Source organism: Microtus pennsylvanicus, chromosome 7 (assembly GCF_037038515.1).
Source record: "Microtus pennsylvanicus isolate mMicPen1 chromosome 7, mMicPen1.hap1, whole genome shotgun sequence".
NCBI lineage: Eukaryota > Metazoa > Chordata > Mammalia > Rodentia > Cricetidae > Microtus > Microtus pennsylvanicus.
The window spans coordinates 74,384,266-74,407,517 of record NC_134585.1 but is presented as its reverse complement, the minus strand read 5'-3'; the positions used below and the strand labels follow the sequence as shown (position 1 = coordinate 74,407,517).

At 39.0% G+C, this 23,252-nt stretch overlaps 2 protein-coding genes across 10 annotated transcripts in view; one reads left to right on the top strand and one right to left on the bottom strand.

The window, feature by feature from the left end:
- Spata1 (spermatogenesis associated 1) overlaps positions 1-16,104 on the bottom strand; it is a 35,382-nt gene extending 19,278 nt beyond the window's left edge. Inside the window, exons 1-8 of one of the 9 annotated variants that reach the window (XM_075981128.1) lie at positions 15,962-16,087; positions 15,378-15,565; positions 13,696-13,760; positions 10,906-11,077; positions 6,910-7,016; positions 5,557-5,674; positions 4,470-4,523; positions 4,157-4,379 (exon numbers count right to left, since the gene is read on the bottom strand). In XM_075981128.1, coding sequence (XP_075837243.1) covers positions 4,157-4,379; positions 4,470-4,523; positions 5,557-5,674; positions 6,910-7,016; positions 10,906-10,941 — 538 coding nt within the window. In that variant the 5' untranslated portion in view covers positions 10,942-11,077; positions 13,696-13,760; positions 15,378-15,565; positions 15,962-16,087. Of the gene's footprint in view, positions 1-4,156; positions 4,380-4,469; positions 4,524-5,556; positions 5,675-6,909; positions 7,017-10,905; positions 11,108-13,695; positions 13,761-15,377 lie in introns of all 9 variants that reach the window. The other 8 variants (XM_075981129.1, XM_075981133.1, XM_075981124.1 and 5 more) reach the window with 8 other exon arrangements.
- A 58-nt stretch (positions 16,105-16,162) lies between these two features.
- On the top strand, positions 16,163-22,835 carry Gng5 (G protein subunit gamma 5). Its single transcript, XM_075981136.1, has 3 exons — positions 16,163-16,319; positions 19,547-19,686; positions 22,638-22,835. The coding sequence occupies exons 1-2, from the start codon at positions 16,239-16,241 to the stop codon at positions 19,670-19,672; spliced, it is 207 nt and encodes a 68-aa protein (XP_075837251.1). The 5' UTR covers positions 16,163-16,238; the 3' UTR covers positions 19,673-19,686; positions 22,638-22,835.
- The last annotated feature ends 417 nt before the right edge of the window (positions 22,836-23,252 follow it).

Below are 23,252 nucleotides of genomic sequence, written 5' to 3'. Positions count from 1 at the left end.
GACAGAATACTTTATACATAATAAATAAATAAATCTTTAAAAAAAAAAGTAATAGTGAAACACCACCCTGCTACCCCCAGAAAAGAAATGACAATGCAAAACCTAGTAGATTTGTAGGTCCATTTTGGTAGGAATATAAGACACATATTTGTCATTTCTACCATCAATAAAAAGTAGGGCAACATGTAATATCTATGCAACTGTGCTTGTTTGTGACAAAGGTAAGAGAAATTTAAGCAAAGAAAAGGCATTTGACAGTACAGAGTACTAATAATACTTAGAACATTTTAAATCAATAAAGAAAATTCAATATGCCTCTAGTCCAGTGTATAAACATGGGCTTTTAACAAAACCATGCTCAGGTCCTGGCATTAACATAGCAGGTATGACATCATTCTTTCCTCCTCTTGAAAGTGGCTTAGTGCTGAAGCACGCTGTCTAAGCCTTAGAAGTCCCTGACTTCAAGATCTTATTTCAATCCCAACTGTCATTTCCCTAGATCAGGTCTTTAGTGCCCATGTCTTTTCTTCTTGTTACTTAAACTGTGTTTCTAGAGTGGAAATGCAACCCTGTCAATACCCCAGGTGACTCCACTGCTCACTGAGTTCAATCCTTCCCTATCTCTCCAGAAAGATAAGTTCACAGTACATTTCTAACCTCTCTCCTCATACTACAATGGTATTAAATACTTCAACATATCACCATTAACTAAATCCTGAAAATTCTACCCACATCATGGTTATATGAAGGAAGCATTCTGAAGGTGTTCATGTCAGCATTTAAAAAGTTTCAGAATTTGGGGTATTTTGATTTTGGAGCACTGAATGTCAAATTTCAGATTAGGGATGCCCACATCTCTGTTTCTCCCTTTTTAATAAACCTGTCGACCATACCCTTTGCATGTTCTTCACCAGGTATTTTCCAGTGAGGATGATTCACATTTGGGAGACTGAATAGGGTGAATAATAAGGAAGGAAATGATCTTAGGTCGTCTCTTCTACACAAAATAGACTAATAGAATATTTTCAAGAAACTTTTTTCTATATTAACCTAAACATCAGTAAAAATGATAAATTATTCTTCTTGAAAATTTATTGCTACACCAATAAACAGCTATATTACAAACCAAAATAAGATGGACGAATCAAAATATACAGCTTGAAAAGTCTCAAAAATCTATCTGGCTAAGCACCAAACTGTGGATTGCTATTACTAACACCCATCTTATTGGAAAAAAATTCTAAATGAATAAACAGTAAGATACACAGTTCTTGGTTGGGAAGGCATGGTGGTGTTCAAGGTTATAAAGGAGGCTTGTGGTTCTGGTGGCAGGTGCTTGTCACATGAAAATGTCCAGGAAACCAAGAGCGTGTGGGAGCAGTGGAGGTGCCCTACAACCCTGTTGCATCAATGGTCTTATGTTTGTTCGCTAGGTCCTGTTGTGGAATAATCTTTTTTGTACACTGTGAAGATATGCTACTCTGATTGGTTCAATAAAAAGCTGAATGGATGGCAAATAGCTAGGCAGGATTTCGGGGCAGAGAGGACACTGGGAAGAAGGCGGAAGAGTCACCAACCAGAGGCAGTATACCCAGGATGGGCATAATGGAGATGAGGCAACAAGCATGTATAAGAATGTAGATTTAAAAATATGAATTAATTTAAGTTATAAGAACTAGTTAGAAACAAGTCTAAGCTAAGGCCAAGTTGTCATAATAATGCTTTGTGACAATTTTGTAAGCTGGTGGACCAAAGAGAAATCTGTTTACAAATGGTGTCCACTGTGGGGGCTTGCATATCCAAACACAGGGGCTGAGAAACCAAGAAAAGATCTACACAAGGATCCAGATGCAATTTCCTAGTCCTGAAGTACCTCAGGTAGACTGGTGCCTGAGAGCTGGAGCCAGCTGCCAGTGCAATGTGCAAAGCTGAGCTAGGCTGGAGGCTGACACAGCAGCTTAACATTTGTCTCACAATCAGAGAAGGCTGCAGATGCTCAGGAAAGACAGATCAGAAAGGAAAAAAATCTCTAAACAGGTTACAATGTGTTTAAAAACTGAGCATAGGCTTACTAGAAAAGAAAATGGGTATGGACAGATAGATATATCTATATAGACAGAAAAAAATAAATGGTTTACAAAAAGATAAAGTCTTTAAAGGGGGAGTAAAATAATATAAATAGGATAAGTCATATAAAGATGAAAAACATACGGAGATTTTATGTATGGTGTTAATTTTAAACTTTGAATCCTAATGAACAGAGAATGACAGCAGTCAGGAGACAAAGGATTGTGGAAGGGACTGCTGAATTAAACCAGCCTAGATAATTTAGGAAAGCCTTAATTTTAGATGGAAGTCAGAAAGGCTATAGACTTACTCAAGGTTGATTGAGATGAGATTTGATTAGGAGAGACTCCCTGAAAATCCTGGCTATAGCAGCATTTGGGGACAAAATCTTCAAATACATGGTCTTACAAAAACATTTTATATTCAAACTATAATATCAACAATATTTGGAACACATATATCAAAATTGTGACAAGTTACTTCTGAGTAGTAGAATCATTATTAACCTTTATTATTGATACACACTGCAGTTTATGGAACTTTTAAGAACAAGCATGCATTACAGCATCTCATCTGAATTTTAGGGGCTTTGTTTTGCTTTGCACCAAAAATTAACCCCATTTAAGAACCACATCTGTAGGCTGGAAGATGGGCTAGCTGGTAGAGGCACTCATCAAGTCTTAAGACTAAATCCTGGGACCCAGAACGGTGGAAGGAGAGATCCCATTCCCACAAGTTGTTCTTTGACCTCCACACACAGAGACACATGAATAAATGTAAAATACAAAATAACCATATTTTGATGAATTTGTGTAATTTAACGTTCCCAACAAGTTTTAAAAAGTTGTATGCAGTTATCATAATTCATGTAGTATGAAATATGACACAGTCAAAATTTGATACAGTAATCACATCTTCATTAGCCACTCTACCTTGTAAAACTCAAAAACTCTGGATTTTATTGTGAATGCTTTCAAATTTTCCCCTTAGTGCTTAGGTGATTATCATGAATGAAAAGCAGAGCTATGCCAATATAAAGATTCTCACTCAGTATCCTATTGGCATCAACTAACACTAAATATTAACACAGGAAATATTAAAGAAATTGATGTTTGGAATATCTGATGTAGAATAAACTGAGATGGCAGTATACTTAGAAAACAAAATCCTGCAGTTGCAATGGATGCTTTCATTAGTTTGGGGGAGATGTACCTCACATTTGGTACACCCATTTTTCCTTACACATCTTTTTAGCCCACGAAATACAATGAATATGATCAACTGACATTTTTCTAAACAAATTTGTTTATGTAAGCTTATCTGCCCCTTTGTATGTGTATGACTGTGTGTGTGTAGGTGTGTAATGTGTATGGGTGTGTGTAGGCATGAACACATAGAAACAAGAAGTCAATCTTAGGTGTCCTTCTTCAGGTGTCATCTACTTTTGAGTGTGAATTTAAAAATTTACTTTTTAATTTTTTAATTAGTATTTTTTTAATTATGTGTGTTTGTGAGGATATACACATGAGCCCAGGTGCCAGAAGAGGGTATCAGATCTCCTGGGATGTAGTTAAAAACATTTGTGATCAGCCTGATGTGGATGCTAGGAACCAAACTCGGGTCCTCGGCAAGACACTAAATGATTTAACCTTTGAGTCACCTCTCCAGGTTCCATCATTGTGTTTTAAATATAGGGTCTCTCCCTGACTCAGAGCTCACCAAGCAGGCCAGTCCAGGTAGGCTAATAAATCCCAAGGCTCTACCTGTCTCTGCCTTCTCAATGCTGGGGTCCAGGTGCACACTGTCATGCCCAGCTTTTGTTTGTTTTAATGAGTGCTCTGTGTGCTGAATGCCAGCCCTTATGTTTGCAAGTCTGGGCTTCCTCCCTAGCCCATATTTCATCTTTAACAGAGTATTTCAATTGTTTTCCTTTCCCACCTGTACATTTTTAAGTTCCAATTGAACTACAGCTTCCCTTGTATCTTCCTTCTATTTGTAAAATTAGATTTGCTCAAAATTTGCATATAGGCTTGACTGCTCAGTTTCTATATATAAGAAACTCTGCTTTCCCCATTTTAGTTGAAATCACCTTCTTCTTGATTTGTAAAGTCGTTCCAAATATTTTCCAACAAAGTTGGATCTCCAGGTTCATCCTTTGATAAAGTTGTACTATCTGGTCTGTGGATTATTCCATTAATCTCTGTGGTATCATTATTACTCTGACGTTCATCTAAAGTAACTGGTGAAGATGCTGAATAAACATTTCCTAAGTGGTCTATTACAGGAAGCAAATATAATTCTGGCTGAAGAGCCTAAAACACAGGAAATTTTTTAAAAAGTCAAAAACAACCAAATCCACTTTCACTTTTAAAATTAGTTAAGTTTCAGATCATAGTACATACATATGGAGGAGCAAATGCTTTGAGTTTCAGTTCTGATTCTTGCCTTTCCTTCACCTAGATTTAAATACATAAGAAAAGGTTACATCTTTGATAATAATTTTCAATTAGTTTTCTGTGCTTTTCTATGGAAGACATACAACCACATATCAATATTAAAGTAACTATGGTGAGATTATATAGAACATAGAATCCTGAACGAAACATAACCGAAATTCTATGACCTTTAATAATAAGTATGGTAATCATTTCAATGGGAGTCAGTGTGTTTGTGGCACTATTCTGTGTGGAGTACATAAATTAGCACAGTTAAGCTTTGTAATTTCATGAGACAGATATGAACAGCATCTCTAATTTACAGACAGGGATACAAAGGCATAAAGATTAAATAACTTGCTCAGATCATATAGCTGATTACAATTTGTGCCCACAATGTCTTCCTACTTCTCAATGAAGAGAAAAATAATTTTAATTAAAGTATTTAATCATGCTACTCATTTGCTCAAAAACTCCAAGGATTCAGAAAAAAATCATGAAATATTCATGTGGCATTCAAGACCTTTAGAAGTGTACTTTATAGCTGGCCCTCCGCTCTCCCAACCCCACTTTCTGACACGGTTGATACAACAGAAGACAACCATCACCTTCTCGATTGTTGATTTTCCACTCCTCTGATCATTCTCCTTTCTCTGCTCAGAAATCGTTTCTCACTCTTCATTCTTTTCAAGATCAGATATTACCTTTCAAGATCCAAGCCCGAGTATCATTTCTTCCTCCATGTCCCTTACCTACCCGCTTCTTCTGCTGGAGAATCTCTTTTTCTTCACACACAAAATACGACACTTAATTTATTCAAATTACATCATTTACTTTGACCACTACACTGAGTGCACTGTAAGGGCAGGCTCCATATTTATCTTATATGCAGGAAAATGTTAATAAATAACTGTTTAAAAAAATATTATAAACATTTTAGAATCTGAGCCAAATTATCTCACAGGTGAAGGAACTTACTTTATAAACATTTTTAAAAAATGTAATTTGATAATATAGACTTTACTTGGAAGGAAAAAAAAGCAAGAAAACTTACCACAGCTAAATTATTTCCAATGCATTTCAGAAATAAAAATTTTTCTGCAACAGCATCTACACCGAGAAACTCACCAAGGCGCTCCCTCAGAGCTTGTAAAGTAAGTTCAGGAGATACTCTGAAATATGACATTGTTTTAAATAGATTTTGAATGTATTAATCAATCAACAGGTTTAGTTAACTTAAATGAAAATACTAATTTAATGCATTAAACATAATTTTATGTCTTATGTTTCAACACTGCCTGGAATGTTAGGTTTCCCGTAAGTATTTTTCAAAACAAATGATTAAAAACCTGTCTTTTAAATTTGTACAAATGGACAGGCAGTGGTTGTGCACGCCTTAAATCCCAGGACTTGGGAGGCAGAGGCAGGAGGGATCTCTGTGAGTTCAAGACGAGTTTGGTCTACAGTGAGAGTTCCAGGAATGTCAGGGCTACACGGAGAAACACTGTCTCGAAAAACAAAACAAAATGGTTACAAATGAATATGGATTACAAAAACCCTTTTTGTATTGAAAGAAAATGTTTGTTTTTCTAATCTACAACCATGTTTTATGATTAAAACACAATTTTGTTATAAAATTTATATGCTTTTTTCCAAAAATATTATTATGGTGTATGGATGTACACTGTGTGTTGACATCAGAGGACAACTTTGTGGTATTGGTTTTCTCCTTTCCCCTTTATGTGAATTGAACTTAGTCATGTGTTAAGTACTTTTAGTTGTTGAGCAATCTCAGCAGCTCAGGACTGACAGTATATAATGACTATATGCAATGTGTTTTAGAAAAGAAAGGAAATCAACGTGACTGGGAAAAGTGATGGGAAATTTTAGGAGGTGAGATACCCTCAAGGGGAAAACAAAGAGCCAGATCACAGTGTCATGTCTGTCTGAATGTAAAAATGCACATATACACATACATACCTGCAGTTTTATTGCTTTAAACAATTATAAAGACCTTGTCAACACATTGCTTTAACTACTGTTCACAGTTCAACTGGTTTTGAATTTTAGATCATTTCTGTTCATTATTTTTGTGTATAATCTTAGTAATAAAGAGGTTATACATTGTTTTTTTGGGTAGTAGCAGTAATATGCCCAGGTGATGTCTGTTGCTATAGCAATGATTGATGCAAAGCTTATATATTTACTGCACTACTAGTGACTACAAAACCCGGTACCTCATTCATTACTCTACTCTACCCGATCCTATCACTAGCATTACACAGTACTATTTATTGAACTAGAGATGGATCCATTAAATCAGCAAGATATTTTTCACTTAGAAGATTTTCAATTTTCAGAAATTCTCTTTTCCAGATAATTTGTTTCATGGCCTCAAAATACTTGCCTTATAAATCCAGCAGAAATAAACTTGTTAATAACTTCTATTGAAATAGTATTTAATTTATAGTTCCACGATCCTTCAGGGACATAAAAAACATGAAGTTCCACCAGCTGAAGAAGAAAGATATCAGTTAAAAATTTTCTGAAATGGAGAAACAACCAACTTATTAACATAAATTTTTAAATTAGATAAACACAATTGAAATATAGAATGTATTTACTCATCTGAACAAGTGACAAAACAAAAATTTGCTAAGTTGACCATTTGACACTTGGTGCACATTTTCCTTTGAAATGATGATACCTGTTGGTTCACACCTTACTCAACACTTTGACAAATGACATTCTTCTTGTGGCATTCAGTAACAATATTAGATAGTATGTTTTCCTTTCTTTTGTCCTTCTTTCCTCCTTCTCTTCCTTCCTTTTCACAAGTTTATTACAATGTACAACAGGCTCCAGGGTAACACTTCATTCTTTAAGTGGCTTTAAGTGGCAAAGGATGTTATAGCAAGGAATCTAGATGTTTGGTACACAGATAGCTTACTTTTGCCAGACTTCTTAATTTCATCTCTAGTCAAGAGCCCTTCTCAGGAGCCTAGACTTTTAGCTCCTCAAGTTTCTTCCTCTTTGACTCTGCTTCAGAGCCTGGTCTTCCTCATCCATCTCTTGGCCGACATCTTCAGAGGTTTCTTTTTTCCCACTTCATGGCCTTTTCCCCAAACCCCGATCATAAGCCAGAAATGGAGATGGTGTTTTCTTATTGCAAACTTTTACCCCTCACCTCCACCCTACATTCTCAACTCCTTTAAAGTGACTTCGTGGAATCCTTATCCTTTGTATGTTGTCTGCCTTTATACAGTTTTGGGGAGTGTAGCTTCCCAGTGGCAGCCTAAAAGCGAATACTGTGGTTTGGGAAGTATGTTTGCTCCCTACAGTTCTAGGAAGAATCTATTCTTGATATGGGGCTTAACTGTTAGCTTAGCCTGTTTATACTTGTACCAAACTATTAAAGAAAGAAAAACTTAATGACATATTTTATGTCTCAAATCAGTATCCCATTTAAAATATTTAGATTACTACAACAAAAACAATAGCAGGGTCTCTTTAGGAAAAGCTGCTATTCACTGTACATTAAAATTCAAAGGACTTAACACACACACACATTTTGCTATTCCCTTAAATTCTGTACCCAGACAAGGTGCCTCATTTGCCGACTAATCTTGGGCCCATGTGATATTAGATACTCTTCGTTAAGAAGCATAAAACAGGTTGCAGACTCTCTCAGATAGGATTATTTACTAGGAAATATAATGAGATCAGATTTAGGAAAATGGGAAGATAAAGACATGGAGAAACTGAGTTTTAAATAGAACAGTTAGTGTTGCAGATGTGGAATGAAGTCTGAATAAAGACTTAAGGGAAAAACTGAAACAGTCAAGTGAACACCTAGAGACAGAGTTCTAGGAAGAGCTAAAGCAAAGACCTCAAAGTGGAAACAAACTTGAAGAGGAATAAAGCAAACAGGTGATAAAAGGGAGAGCCTTGAAGGAGGAAGGGAATGCAGTTTTAATACAAGTTGAAGACGTGACACACTTCATTATTTTTTTGTATGAAATATATATACAAAATTATGAATGTTTAAATATCTACAATTTACACAAAAGTTTTAACATTCTGCTATGTCTCTTTCCTTTTTTAAGGAAGGATCTTTTATAGGCTATGCTATCCATGAATTCTCTGTATAGGTCAAGAGAGAATTTAACTCTTGGTCCTCCTGCCTCTTGTCTCCCAAGTGCTGGGATTACCAGCACTCACCACCATGTCTGGCACTCTCTTGTCTTTATTGACAGAATAAAGTAAAATTGATACCATGATTTTATATCAAAATATCCCTAATATTTTGGGATACATAGCAGACAATGAAGAATACTGAGAACTCAAGAACAATGGCAGTGGGTTTTTGATCCTACTGCATGTACTGGCTTTGGGGGAGCCTAGGCAGTTTGGATGCTCACCTTACTAGACCTGAATAGAGGTGGGCGGTCCTTGGACTTCCCACAGGTCAGGGAACCCTGATTGCTCTTCGAGCAGATGAGGGGGACTTGATAGGGGGGAGGGGGAGGGAAATGGGAGGCGGTGGCGGGGAGGAGGCAGAAATCCTTAATTAATAAATAAATTTGAATATAAAAAAAGGCCTTCTCTAATATTTCTATTTTCACATTAAACATTTAGTCATTTATTAATATCAACTAGCATGTGATCTATATTCAGAGTATAAATTGTGAAATTTTCCTCAATGATTTTTAGTCAAGAATGCAATCAAGATTCACATATTAGAAGCTAGGTACAATAGGACACACCTACGATCCCAGCATTAGAAGTCAAGAAAAGTCAAGTGTGCAAGAATAATCAAGTATGAGCTAAAAACATTTGCATCAGTGAGAAAATAAACAGATTTGCCATCATCGGAGAAAAGGGACAGGGTTAAGAATCAGCTTCAGATATGCTGTTAGATGCTTATTGATCATCCAAACATCAATGTCAAATAGTCAGCTGAAAAGATGTATATATGATCTGGAGTTTGTACAGGAGGACAAAGATGGAGATACACATGAAACCTGTATAAAGTTGGCGTGAAGATTTATTAGGCTAGATGAGACTATCACCCATCAAGAGCAGAGAGAATAATACACTACAGAGATATTGGAAGAGGAAGATCCAACAAAGAAGATAGAATGCACAACCATGGACAGGAAAAATAAATCCAAGATAATATTTATTCAAGAAGCAATGGGAGCTGGATGGTGGTGGTGCACACCTTTAATCCCAGCACTCAGAAGGCAGAGGCAGGCAGATCTTTGTGAGTTTGAGGTCACCCTGGTCTAGTTCCATGACAACCAAGGGTACACAAAGGAACCCTGTCTCTAAAAACAAAACAAAACAAAAGAAGCAATGTGAAGGAATTCTATCAAGGAAGAGAAGCAATGGTGTCAGCTTTTGTAATCAATCAGACCAAGTATGTTTAGAAAAATTAGCTAATAAATTTCATGATGAAGAGGTGAATTTAATAAGAGCAGGTTTGTGAAAAGTGGAAATATGATTGGATTAGATCAAGAAAGAACAAGAAATTCTTAGCAGCTTAAGGAGGTAAAAAAAAAAAAAAAGAACTTGTACATTAAGTCAATGAGTGACACACAGCATGAATGCCTTCCAGTGAAAGATTCCACTTCAGACTCATGGTCAGGGATTTAAAGGGTCCTTATACTTACATAGTCTTCCTCAAGTCTTCAGGAAGAATGGGAAGGAAATGTATTCATTAGTGCTGTGGGACAATGGTCCTGTACTCTGTAAAGATTTGTCAGTTATATTGGTTTAATAAACTGTTGATTGGCCAGTAGCCAGGCAGGAAGTATAGGCAGAGTGATCAGAACAGGAGAATTCTGGGAAGAGGAAAGGTTCAGTCTGCAATAGTAACCCAGACGCAAAGGAAGCAAGATGAGAATGCCTCACTGATAAAAGGTACCAAGACATGTGGCTGACACAGACAAGAATTATGGGTTAATGAAGGAAGAAGCCTGAGCTAACAGGCTAACCAGTTTATGATTTATATAGACCTCTGTGTGTTTCTTTGGAATTGAATGGCTACGGGACTGGGAAGGACAGAAATCTCATTCAACACATTAGGGTTTTGTTTATCAAAGAAGTACAACAAAGCAAGAGATGACAAGTGGTCAGAAGCATGAGCCAGAGTGATCCTATGCCCTATAAAGTTAAGCCGAGTCTGGGCATCACCAGTTTAAAAACAGTAAAAAGGATGGTAAGATCAATTCATTGCACGTCTTAACAGAGGAGTGAGTTACAGATGTAAGTAGCATAATCATATAATCTGATAATGTTATATGGGAAGTTGGGGTCCTAGTAGAATCAGCATCTAATATTTTATGTCATTCACAGCTTTTGTTTTTTCCAAAACCAGTGATAGGTATGGTTTTCTTACCTCTGATGAAGAAGGTCGACTTGGATTGAGTGACATACTGACCAGTGTCTCAACAGGATAGTTACCAGGTGGAGTTTTGGATGTTTTATATATCTTTCTTCATTTAAGCAGCATTAAATAAGCATTTAAATAGATTTTTGGTTTAAGATAGCATTCCAGCTATTTCTGGTCTCTGATGTGTTCAAACAGTAACAAAAAAAAGCTTTAATATAAACACAAAGTATAAGCTCAGAAATGTATACAATCTTATTATCATTTAAAAAGAAAAACAAAACAAAACAAAAGACATTATACACTAAGTAGGCTAGTTATTCTAAAAAAATTTACACTCTGTACAGACAGCCTCCTCAACTTATAATGGTGTGGAAGTGATACTGTCCTTGAATGTTAGAATTGCTGTCTTTTCTTAAGCTACCAATATGTGGTTTGATATTTTCTTGGAATGCTGGGCATTAACAGTAAGCCACAGCTCTTCTGCCAGTTACAGGATCACAAAGGTAAATACTCTTGCTAAGCTACAAAATTCAGAAAATTAACTGTATTAAATGCATTTTATTTTCAAATTACAATGGAGCCTCATGCCCATCAGGATAATAAACTGGTAATTACATTAGGATGGATTTTTGACAAGAACATGTTTTACTATTTACTAAACAATTCATTTTTATGGGTCAAAATTTGGGTTAAATACATATATAATGTAGAAATATACTTTTATAAGGGGAAAGCCTGAATTTATAACAATGGTCATTGAATGATAAAAACTATTTTCTCATATGCATTTCATTCAGGGCATAGATTAAATGTAAGCAATCATTCTAGTTAAAAATACTAGTCTTTAAATATATCAAGCATTATTTTGTATTATTTCCTGTGGTTTTCCTCATAGAATTTATGGTAATTTATAACAATGCATGATAAATTAAATATATATCAAAAATATAATAAAAACTGAAAAAACAGAGGAGTTAATATTATTCTAAAAAGAAATTTCCAAGGCTGGTAAATCCTAGATGATGCACACACCAACTTAACAACCCTTAGACTAGCACAACGAAAGCATTCTTGTATCTCAAAGCATGGCTTTACATTGACCTCCAAGTGGCAATTTAAGTCATAAAGTTCAAAACTTTTCTGACCTTGTACTTATCTCAGCTCTATGAAATACCACTAATTGTTTTGACATTATCAAAATTAAAAAATATATTTTGTGGGCTATATAATCTTTGGAATCAAATTGTATATAAAGAAGCCATGAGGCAGTTATCACAGCCACAAGACAAGCTCATCCTATGAGAAAGCTGTAGTTTCCTGAGGTTTACAAACAGATGGTAAAAACAGACTAAGCAAATTGCCTGTAGCAGGCAAACAGAGGAGGAACACAGCCGAAACTACTTATCAGCAATAAAGGCCAGAAATTTTGCTGCTGAGGTCATGAGCCTTGGATTTTCTTCCAGTTTGGCCTATGTGTGGGGTAGTTCCAGTTTTGGGGTTTTCACACAGAATCAATTTCCATGACTTGTCTATGTCATCTTTCCAATAATAACTCAATGCTTGATTAACTTGAATCTGTTAATAAACCAACTAATATTAAGTTTAAATTAAACTTAGGCATGCTTAGAATTTGGAGTTGATACTAACCAATCCTAACATAATACTTGGGATTCTCAAACTATTTACTCATAATAATTAGTTAATGACAACATAATGCCAACATTTCAAGCAAAAGATGATTTGATGAGCAAAGATGACTAAAGAGTTCTAATAGCTCTCATGTACTACAAAATTTTGCTTTACAACCTTTCTTCCAAGAACGGAGAAACAACCTTATCTTGGATACTAATTCCAATAAATGGTTACCAGTTTGTCTAAAGGTGAGTTGTTTAAGCTTGGGTGCAGTGCAGTGGAGGATCACTTACATAGTATGTGTGCTGGCCCTTAGGTTTGAGTGCCCAGACCAACCTGCTAAAAATAGTTACTGAAAAGTATCCCAAGGCCACGTCTGGTCTTTGCAGAAAAAAACTACAAAGATCATTAAAAATAACTCTGAGACTCAGTTGCAGAGCTAAAATCAAATTTTAAGAATTTCTGGTAGTCTTCAGAGAAAATAAGGATTTGAGTAATTTTTAGTAAATGATCAACTTGATGCTAGCATATATGAAGAGATACTTGGTGAACTAGAAATCTTAATTAACAACTAAAATTGGGAGTTTGACACAGGCTATATTTAAACACAGCAGAACTCCACATAAAGCAATCAAATGGATTGGGCACCAGAAAAGCAGGTTTAGTCCTCTATAGTGTAAAAGGCCATTCATTGCAGTCTATATCTTAGTGCCTTAAATCTGACAAGAATGTGACTTGGGGTCTTTCAGACCCATTCCAGTTCTTAAATTCACTCAAATGTGAAAATGCTTTATCCAGGAAGTAAGTCAGAATATGGTCAACCTTATGCCACACACATGATGGGCATACTTCATGACACAGGCCTTTCTCATCAGGATAAATTCAGGTTCCATTTCTGTTCTGACAGTTTTGTTCTGCCTCATTCATGGGTAATCTAATAAAGTTCTAACCTTCCTAAAAAGATAATTTGTGTTAGCTAAATAAAGCACCCAAAGACACCCCAGAGCCTATACACCATTAGGCTGTTTAAGATTGTAATACTAATTAAAGAAGGAAACCTTGACCTGTTGACCTGGGCCTCTGGCAGTACAATACATCATGGCAGGGGCATAGACGGAGGGGCTGCTCACTTTGATATAAGATGAGGGAGGGAGGCATGCTTACCTCCCTTCCTAAGGGCCCCACTTCCAATCAATTGATTCCAGGCAATCAAGCTTTAGCACTTAGGCCTTGGAGTGTATTTAGGAGAGAACCCACAGTGCCAGGTGAACGTAACATGGTCAGAAGGAAGGTAGAGGGAAAAATGTAACATTTTAGAGCAAAAATGGGTGATAATATGCATAGACATTAATCTAAAAGCACAAGTCTTATGACCCAACTTATTACTGGCTAAAATTTTTTTAACAAGATTTCCTTATAAATTCCATATCCAATTATAAAAACTATTATATCAACATATGAGCAAAGCCATGGGAAGAAATGCATTACCTGTACATAATAGGATAAAAACTAGGAAACCTGAGCTTTAATTTTTCTAGAAGCAAATCGCTCACTTTGTCCAAACTTCAATTTCTGAAACTACTATAAAGTACAGTATGTAAACTCAAGCGTCTACAGTGCTCACCACCACATGGTGGAATCCCACAGTAATAGAAACTCATTTTGAGATCTCCTGGTTTTTGGTTAAAATACAAAGGATCGTGAATCTTGGAAGTATTTTACTTATTCAATATTGAACTCAGACCCAACGAATGAAAGTTGAGTAAGGTGTGGAAGTTAGGTAAATTTAAATTGGCAGTGTCCTGCTGACAAAACACAAGACAGCAAGGTTGTGTGGTTGTGTTTTCTTGCCATTTATTGTTAATAGGATCTCTGTGTTGTTACTTTAGACAACAAAGTCTATTTTTAATAATCTAAGATGAAGACAGATCGTAATCTTAGAACACTGTGGAAGATTAAAGAACAAGCTTTTATTAGATGCCGATAATTCATGAACTGCATCGAATGCTCACAGCTTCAGATGCAAATGAACTTGACGGGGATTCCATTTCTCCTCCCTAAGCCAATATGCAGTGCCTATTAGACAGACTGTAAAAACTAGGAGAGCATCTGGTGCTCGAGGCAGAAACACACTCTGTGGCTTCCTAACTCACTTGTTTGGAGAAAGAAGAAAAACCTTGCTGAGATCAAGACGAAATACTTTGTTTATTCCTCCACATCGACTTAATAGTGTGTACTGTGTGTGCTATGTGGGATCTTTGAAATGCCTTCCAGCACTAACATCCCTTAGTTCTTAGTTATTACTGTAACTAAAGTAGGGCATTCCTTAAGTCACACACGTTTTATCTCAGGAATCGGCCTTGAGATTTCAGCATACAATATAGGCAGCAAGGCACGAGGTAAAGTATTTGTGCTACCACCTTTCATAGTCGTTCATTCGTTTATTTCGGTGGCACGTGTCTTTAATCACAGCACTTGGAAGGCAGCTGCAGACGGATCAGTGCCTGGTCTACAAAGAGTTTAAGGCTAGCCAGAGCTAGACAAGTGTCTCAAACAACAATATCTTCTTTTTAAATTATTGGTATGAATGTGGGTCTGGGCATCTGTGAATGCAGATGTCCCCAGAATCTAGAAAGGGGGCTACAGCACCCCTGGAGTTGGGATTCTGGCTGGGGCTCGTGAGCGGTGCAGCCCGGGTGCTGGGAACTGAACTCAGGCCCTGTCCCCAACCGCTCTCTCCAGCCTCACTTTTCACATTCTTTACACATAAAATGTCATTTCGTTTCATTCTCAAACACCGCAGGAAGCTTTCTAACTTGGGCAGTTTTAAGGGCTAGCTAGGGTACCTGGGCAAGCTGTAGAACCAAACTCAAACCACAGCTCTTACACATTCACTGAGAGCTGGGTGAAAAGCCGAACTCCCTGCGGGCGTTTTAACTGGTCAGTCACGCGATTTGTCGGCCGAGACAGCAGCACTGACGACGAAACTCCTGTTAGAGACGTCAGGTCTCAGCGGGAAACACTGGAGCTTGAACTAATTAAAAAGTTAAGTGTTTTCTCCTGAAAAGCCCTCTGGGGGTTTAGTTACAAGCACGAAGTAAGCGATTGCGGCGACCTCAGTAGAGCAAACGTTCCCTAAACGCAAACGCTTTAATTTGAAAAGCACGGGGACTAATTCCTGGAAGAGCGCGGGAAGAGGAAGCGTGGCGGGCGGCCAGTCCCGCGGCCCGGGGGGCCCCGGGGTCGCCCGTTGGACGGGTCCCCCGGTGCCAGGCTGAGCCCGGGGACGCGTCGGCCTGCGTCCCGGGGCCGTGCTGGCCCTCACCCCGCCGTCGGCTCTGTGAGGGAAACCGAGGCCCGCCCCTCCGCCACCGGGCTCTCGGGACCTCCCGGGCGACTCTCCCGCCGCGGCACCCGGCGTCCTCCTCACCTCACCCGAACCAGCCCCTCCAGACGCGGACGGCGCCGGCCGGGCGTCGGGCCGCACCGCCCCCGTCGCCGCTGCGCCCACCGGCCGCTCCGCCCCTTCTCCTCGGCTCGCGCCCGCGGGGCACCCGGAGGGCGGGGCGGGGCGCGCATGCGCGGCGCGCGCAGCACCGGAAACTTAGCCGAAGTTCGGAGCCCCGCCCCCCGCCCCCCTCTCTCCCGCCCCGCGACCTGCCGCCCCTCACCCGGACCGACGAGTCGGCACGGCTGTCCCGAGCGCCATGTCGGGTTCCTCTAGCGTCGCCGCCATGAAGAAGGTGGTTCAGCAGCTCCGGCTAGAAGCCGGGCTCAACCGCGTGAAGGTGGGCGAGCGTGGGTGGATGGGCGGGCGTGGTGGGCCCCGGTGGGGAAGCGCGGGTGGACTCGGGGCGACTCGCGCTCTGTCGGCCCAGGCTGCGGCGAGGGGCTGAGCCCGCCCGCCCTTCCTTCCTCCGAGTCTGGCCTCGCACACCGAGTCTCGCCACTCACTTTCGAGTCCCACTTCTCACCCCGATCTTCACCAAACTCACGGCCCCTGCTCCGCCCTTGGACACTTCCGAGGCTGCTTGGTGGCTTCGGACTGCGGCTTAGTGAGCCAGTCTGTTTGCGGAACGTCCCGGAGCCTCAGGACACCACCCTCGCTCAGTCCAGCCTCGAACAAAGAGGTGTCCCGAGCCGGCTGGCACGGTTTGCTCGGATCTGACCTTGCTGGGCTCTGTACTGCTTCACAGGCCCGAGCAACTGATTAGCGCCGGCCTGGGCTGGTCTAACTTTGCCGTCTGTTAGGATTGCCTTGGCCTGGACTGTTGACTTTTGGGGAAAGGCCTTCTGTCCGTGTTGGTAGACAACCAGGCATTCAAACGCTGTTGTGAGGACTGTTTGCTTACTTTTAAAATCCTAAACAGATTGGCGTCTTTCTCATGAAATAGGTCGGGTTACGTGTGAAATACTTCCCATGAGTATAAAAAACGAGAATATAAACCTCCCTGCTAGAAGCTGCCAGTTCCCAAGGTGATTTGATTTTATATTCGGCAGGCTAGTCTTAATTTCCACCGTGCTTTGTGGAGAGAACTTGCACGTAGGTTCCCCAAGTAGAAATGCCAGATACTGCTTAACTTCCTTGTGGTAACCTTAGGAGGTCAGGGAGACGCCCACGTGTCTTGGTTTGGACTCCATTTCCCTAATCAAATTCACACCTCATCCAAGTGACTTACTCAGAACTATCTATTGGCCAGATAGAACTTTGAAGCAATCTATTGATTAGCATCGTGCACATATATTAACTATCCTAAAGTAGGCCCGGAAGGAGAGATAGTGGGGTGGGGGTGGGGGAGAAAGCCAGGTGAATGCAGTAATTACAGCCGTGACCCTTAGCCCTGGTGACCAAAGAAATGAGCTCACAGACTGGAGAGCTTCCTTTTCCTTGAAAAGCCTAGTTGCTCTGGGGCCACCTCCTAGCGATCTTGCCTTGTGCATCTTAATTCTCCCGAAGGCTTCTGAGTGGGATCATTTAAACTACCACAAATAGACAGTTTTGGAGTTCTCACTCAGGAATTGTAAATAATTTTTTCCTCGGTTCCTAAATTAGATTAGGTACCATTTAACACCATCCATGCCATTTTTATGCTGTGTGTGGCGTTTTAAAGCTAGCATGAACTTAATATTACTCACAGAGGTAGGACAGGGTATATGGAATCCTGACTGACAGTTTCACAGTGGCAGCCTCCTGGATGTTAGCTGTTACTCTGTCTTGGGCACTAGCGGCTTTTCCATTTGACTCTCAAGGTTCCTGTTTAGAGTGCTGTTTTTTTCATTGTCGCTACTGAGCGAGGTTTGTTGCCGTTGACGGCCCAACTAAAATGTCATTCATCTCAGCACTCTTTACTGCACTGGTAGTCTCTGCCGAGAAGTCGTTTCCACACACAATGGTACTTGAAAACATTGTGGAAAGGAATGAACAGGCAGCACTTAGGCTTTTCTGATGGATGCGAACAAAGTCAAATGGCGCAACATTGTGAACCCTGGTACTTTACCCTCCATACAGTAGCCACTTTTAAGGGCAAAGCGGGGTATTGCTGTTTGTATAAGCATTTAAAAACGGCAGGAACCTTTTGTATTCAGAGACGAACATGGGACTTACTGTCCTGAATTGCTGTATGAGCCAAACACATGTAGATTTTAAATTGAGTTTAAACTTACCCCAGGATAAGTTTACAACATAGCTGTTATCTGAGGGGCTTTTGATTGAGAGTTGTCTATTAGTTAACTCTTCCGGACACATCAGGGTAACAGACATTTGTTGTCATCACCCTAGAGATCACTAAGATTGAGGATAAGTAAGTAAGGGAATGAGATGGTTTTGTGCATTCCTGCCATGTATGGCCTGTATAGCATTGTTTGTTGTGTTGGTATCTGCCTTCAGTCAGCGAGTTGGAGATAGGGTTTCACCAAGTAGCCAGGCTGGCTTCGAACTCAACTGATATAAAACCTGACACAGGCAACCTTCTGCACTGTTTCATGTGACTTGAAAAACTAAGTGTACCTTAATTTAACAGCTCCAATTTAAAAAGGAAATTGTGTATGCATGGGTGCATTTGGGGAGATAGGTAAGAGACCAACCTTACAGAGGTTCTTCTCTCCTGCCACCTTTATGTGGGTTCTGGAAATCAAACAAACTCAGGCCCAGTTGGACAACTTGCTGAGTAGCCTGTCTTTAAGAAACACTTTTTTGCTCAAATGTGATTTGGTAGTGTTAGTTAGTACATGTGTATGTGCAATTCAAATAGGATTTCAGTGCTGTTTTTGATGCTCTCTATTTCCTAAGCAGAATATATGCATAAGGGTAAATGCTTGAATGAGTGCATGTCTTTCTTAAATGCAAGACAGTATATGGATGGCTATAAATTTGAAGAATATAATAAAGTGTTTGGTTGTCTGAGTTCTGTGTTAGTTACCTCAGGTTCATTCATGGGCATTTCTAGTTTGCTTTCAAGACAGTTTCCTTATAATGTTCAGTTTTTTGTTGAACTACTAATACTACATACTACTTTTAATAAAAAAAAAAAAACAAGCTATTGGGCAGGGGACTCAGTTGTTAGTGTTTCCCTGTGAATACAGAAAGTCCTGAGTTGGATCCCAGCATTGCATAAACCGGGCTTGATGAGGCAGGCCTTTAATTCCAGCACTCAGGTGGTATAGGCAAGAGGCTCAAACATTCAAGGCTGTTTGCTACATAAAAAGTTTGAAGCCAGCCTGGGTTACAAAAGACAAAACAAATCCTATGCTCCCCAAACCAAGGTGTTAGGGCTTGTTGAACAGCCTGTCGTAAAAACAAGACATGCTGTGCTTCACAGAGAAGTGGGATTATACTTTGTGTTGAATCATTTGATGCTTACGGTAAGTAGAAAAAATATGACAAACCAGTTTCATTTACTGTTTTAAGTATAAGCCAGTATAGAACTGTTAGCTGTCGATTTTGAAGGGCTGTTTAAGTGTTTCCATACATTAAAACCTTACCAACAGACATTTCTCCGCTCATTGTTATTTATAGGTTTCCCAGGCAGCTGCAGACTTGAAACAGTTCTGTCTGCAGAATGCTCAACATGACCCTCTGCTGACCGGAGTGTCTTCCAGTACAAATCCCTTCAGACCCCAGAAAGTCTGCTCCTTTTTGTAATCAGCTATCTTGAGGTGAGTTTTCTTCATTCGTGCCCTTTCCACATAAAGAAAGAAACATCAAGGTCTTTATCTGTAATATTGACAGCATTTTTGTTTCCCAAGTTTTGGTTTTGAAGGTCAGTGAAAACTTCTAGTAGTCAAGAAGACTAATGGTTTCTATTTTTATCATAAAGGGCTATGTAATAACTCGTAAAAAGGTATGGGAGACTCAGAAAACTCCACTGGGGTCACAGGCATGTGTTTGTATGTACTGGCCCTAAAAGCATGCATATGTGGAGCTCCTAAAATACTAGTTTGCTTATTTACCTGTCAAATTGAAGTTTTAACGAAATGTACAGTACTTAGAGCAATGACTCTGGGTGCTCTGGTGGATTTGGATCAACTGTGGAAGACAGCCAGGGTGGCTGAATAAGCAAACAGGGCAGAGGTATAGGGAATAAGGAATAGGTTTTACCTTTATTTTCATTTGTTGAGCAGATATAAAACACGAGAGAAGAGATTTGCACGTAGGTTGGCAGTGAACTGGATTTGAGGACTAAGACAATAAATCACTTGCTATTTAGTATATCTGTCAAGAGTTTATATTCCTGTCCTAGATTAAATACCACATGTGAAAAAACCTGTTGTTCCAAAGATACGGCCAAAACGGCTTTGGCTAATTTACAATTAATTAAAGAATACTTTCATTTGTAATCTTCGATACATTAGTTAGTAGTATTGAATTGGGAAGGAAACTTAGAATGTGTTTTAAAAACTACTTTGTGTGTAGTACACACCCTTACACTAACATTCTGACTCAAAAAGTCCAGGAAGCTGTTACATAGGCTTTGTAGATTTGGGGGTGTTCAGGAAGTGTAAGTACTGTTCCAGTAAATCTAGTGATAGGTTACGATGACTAAGCTTTTTGAAACACCAAGGAGAAGGGGAATAGAGCTGCTTTTGGGTAACAGGTTCTCCATGAGGGATCCTGTTGAGTCCAGCTGATGTCTTCACATTTAACAGTGTTAGCATTTTATGACTTCTGGCAATATTCAATAGGGATCTATAGGAGTTTCATATTTTTATGATTTACTAGAGATTCTTTTTTAGACTCAACTCCTGTATATTTACTAATTTACTTTCATCCAATATAAAGTGTTAAGTCTGAAGTCCTGTTCGTAGCTTTTTTGTTTATGAGTCCACACTAAAGTGTTTAAATGACTTATATTTATAGATTACTGGGATAAGAACCCAGATTTCAAAATAAAATTAAGGCTGTTAATTCAAGCAATAAAAGAAACTTTGGATATTATGATTTGAAACAGTTTAGGGTAAGGAAAGGATATTTAGATAAAAACCACTGCTTCTTAAAACCGTGAGTAAATTTACAGATTGTCTTCCTAAAGTGCATATTGTAACCCAGTGGATCTAAGGGAAGGCTCCAGAACCTGCATTTCTTTTGCAACCTTTGTTGTTGGGTCTAGAGTACATTAAAGACATAGTAAAATCATCGGAGTCTATACACAGCTTATAAAAATAAAACCAGCTTAAGTAATTTAGCAACAGAGAATGCCAAAAGGAGACAACCATTAGAAATCCTCTTAAGAGAATTTTTATCTCAGTAAATTTTCACAGGGCTTTCAGCAGCTGGGCCGTAATCCATTGTTTACTTCACTGCTGTCAGCTTCCAGGTCTGAGGCCATGGCCAAGACTGATGTTTTTGGTGGCTGTCTGTGAACTTTAGAGGTAAAACTGCCAAACAGTGACTTGGGAATTTTAATAAAATTTGATTATCACTGCCCATCTTTGGTCTTCCACTCAGTGCATGGGTGCTTTTTTTTTTTTTTTACTTTTTTTCTTTTTTGGTGTGTGCTGAATTTGCTATCAAATGAAGTTAAATGTTTTCTTCTGTTTTTCCCCCAGAGGTTTTGTGCCTCTTCAGTGTTTGTTATGAAGTACTCAAATTTTTAATTTTTTTACACCCTATTTTTAAAAACATGTTTTACTTTCTATAATAACTTACTGTGAAGTTGTTATACCTGTTTTTCTCCTCTGTGTGTGTGTGTGTATATATATATATATATAACTGTATTTTATAGTTTTAAGATAAGACTGTTTTAAAGTATATAACTGTTACTTCAATATTGAGATCTGTGTTTTATCCTGTATGAATTTTTGAGTCATTTAAGCTGCTAAGTAGTATTTTGTTACATACATAGATTGTCTATTCATCTCATGGGCTGCATTAAGGTTGTTGCTGTTGACAGTCGCATGTTCAGTGTCCTTGCATATTTTCTGTATATTGTTATGACTGCATCTTAGTAATCATTTTTTTCAAAGGATCCTAGGATTTTCCTCATTGAATGTTTTTATGTTTACCTTTTTATTATGATATTACTACATTTCAGTAGTAATCTTAGTGGTGTGATCTGTACGACGCCATAAAACAGGATGATAGATATTGTGCCAGGTCTGAGAACCAGGGAAAAGTTGGGTTTTAGCATCTTTGTAGATTGCATCTTCAAAAGTAAAAAGAAAAGCAGGCTTAGGCTCAATTTCATTAGAAAACCCTTTATAAACTCATATTCAAATGAGCCACCTAGAAACAGGGTTGACTCATGATGGGTGTGGACCAGCCAGCCACAGTAAGCTGAAAATACATCAAGGGTTGTTGATAGTTGAGAGGTCCTGGGGTGGACTAGAGATGTGGCCACAGTGCTGTTGCTGCACAGCGGCTCAGAGGAACAGTGTTACCGGATACACCCTGGTAGCCTAGGAAAAGTGCAAGACTCAAAGTATCGGCATGTGCTGCTCTTACACCATTGTGAGGTGGAAAAACATCATCTCTATGTTATTACTCAGGGAAACAGGCAGAGCATAAATAAACCATTTTCAAAAATGAAAACAACTGTTCTTGCCCAAGTATTACTGATAAAAATGTCTTTTAAAAGTTATTGACACTTTATCTTTGTTTTCTCCATCAGGTTTCTTAAACCACTTTTCATGAACCAGTGGATATTCTGAAGTCTGTACAGAAGCTTCTCTAACACGTGCCATAATACACAGTCTTTACTTGTCAATCCTTAACATCTACCTCTCTGAATCTTCATGGATTTCTGTTTCACAAGGTTTTAACTATTTTATATACACTGGCTGTAGCATACAATAAAACAGCATACAAATCTCTGGCCTTGTTATTGCTATGAAATGCAGTGTATTAAATTCAATGCTTTACATTGGCAAGGCTTCTAAGAACTTACAGGCTATAGCAAAATTTTATTCAAGTTTGGGAGACTTCCACTTTCTTTCAGCTTAGTTATGCTGGGAGCAGTGAGACCCCAAATCCTGAATTTCTTGTAATCTCCTGATCTGAGTGCCTACAGCTGCTTCAGGACCTTCAGGAGTTCCTCATGGCAGGAGAGTGGTTTCTGGCGGGTTTGGCTGGGGCGTGGCTATCTCTATATAATCTGCCCCTGAACACAATAAAGGGGGCATTCTTGGGGAATTCAAGGATGACCCATGTCGCTATCCCTCTGTCTGTGTGTCTGTGTATTTTAACCTCCAGTTCCTTGCCTGAAGCTCGGTAACTGGATGCCAGC

What these genes read in the sequence shown, in the direction of transcription:
- Gng5 (XM_075981136.1), top strand. Translation starts at nt 16,239, where the DNA reads ATGTCGGGTTCCTCTAGCGTCGCCGCCATGAAGAAGGTGGTTCAGCAG. An exon ending in CCGGGCTCAACCGCGTGAAG is followed by an intron (nt 16,320 to 19,546) that starts GTGGGCGAGCGT and finishes TGTTATTTATAG; the next exon opens with GTTTCCCAGGCAGCTGCAGA.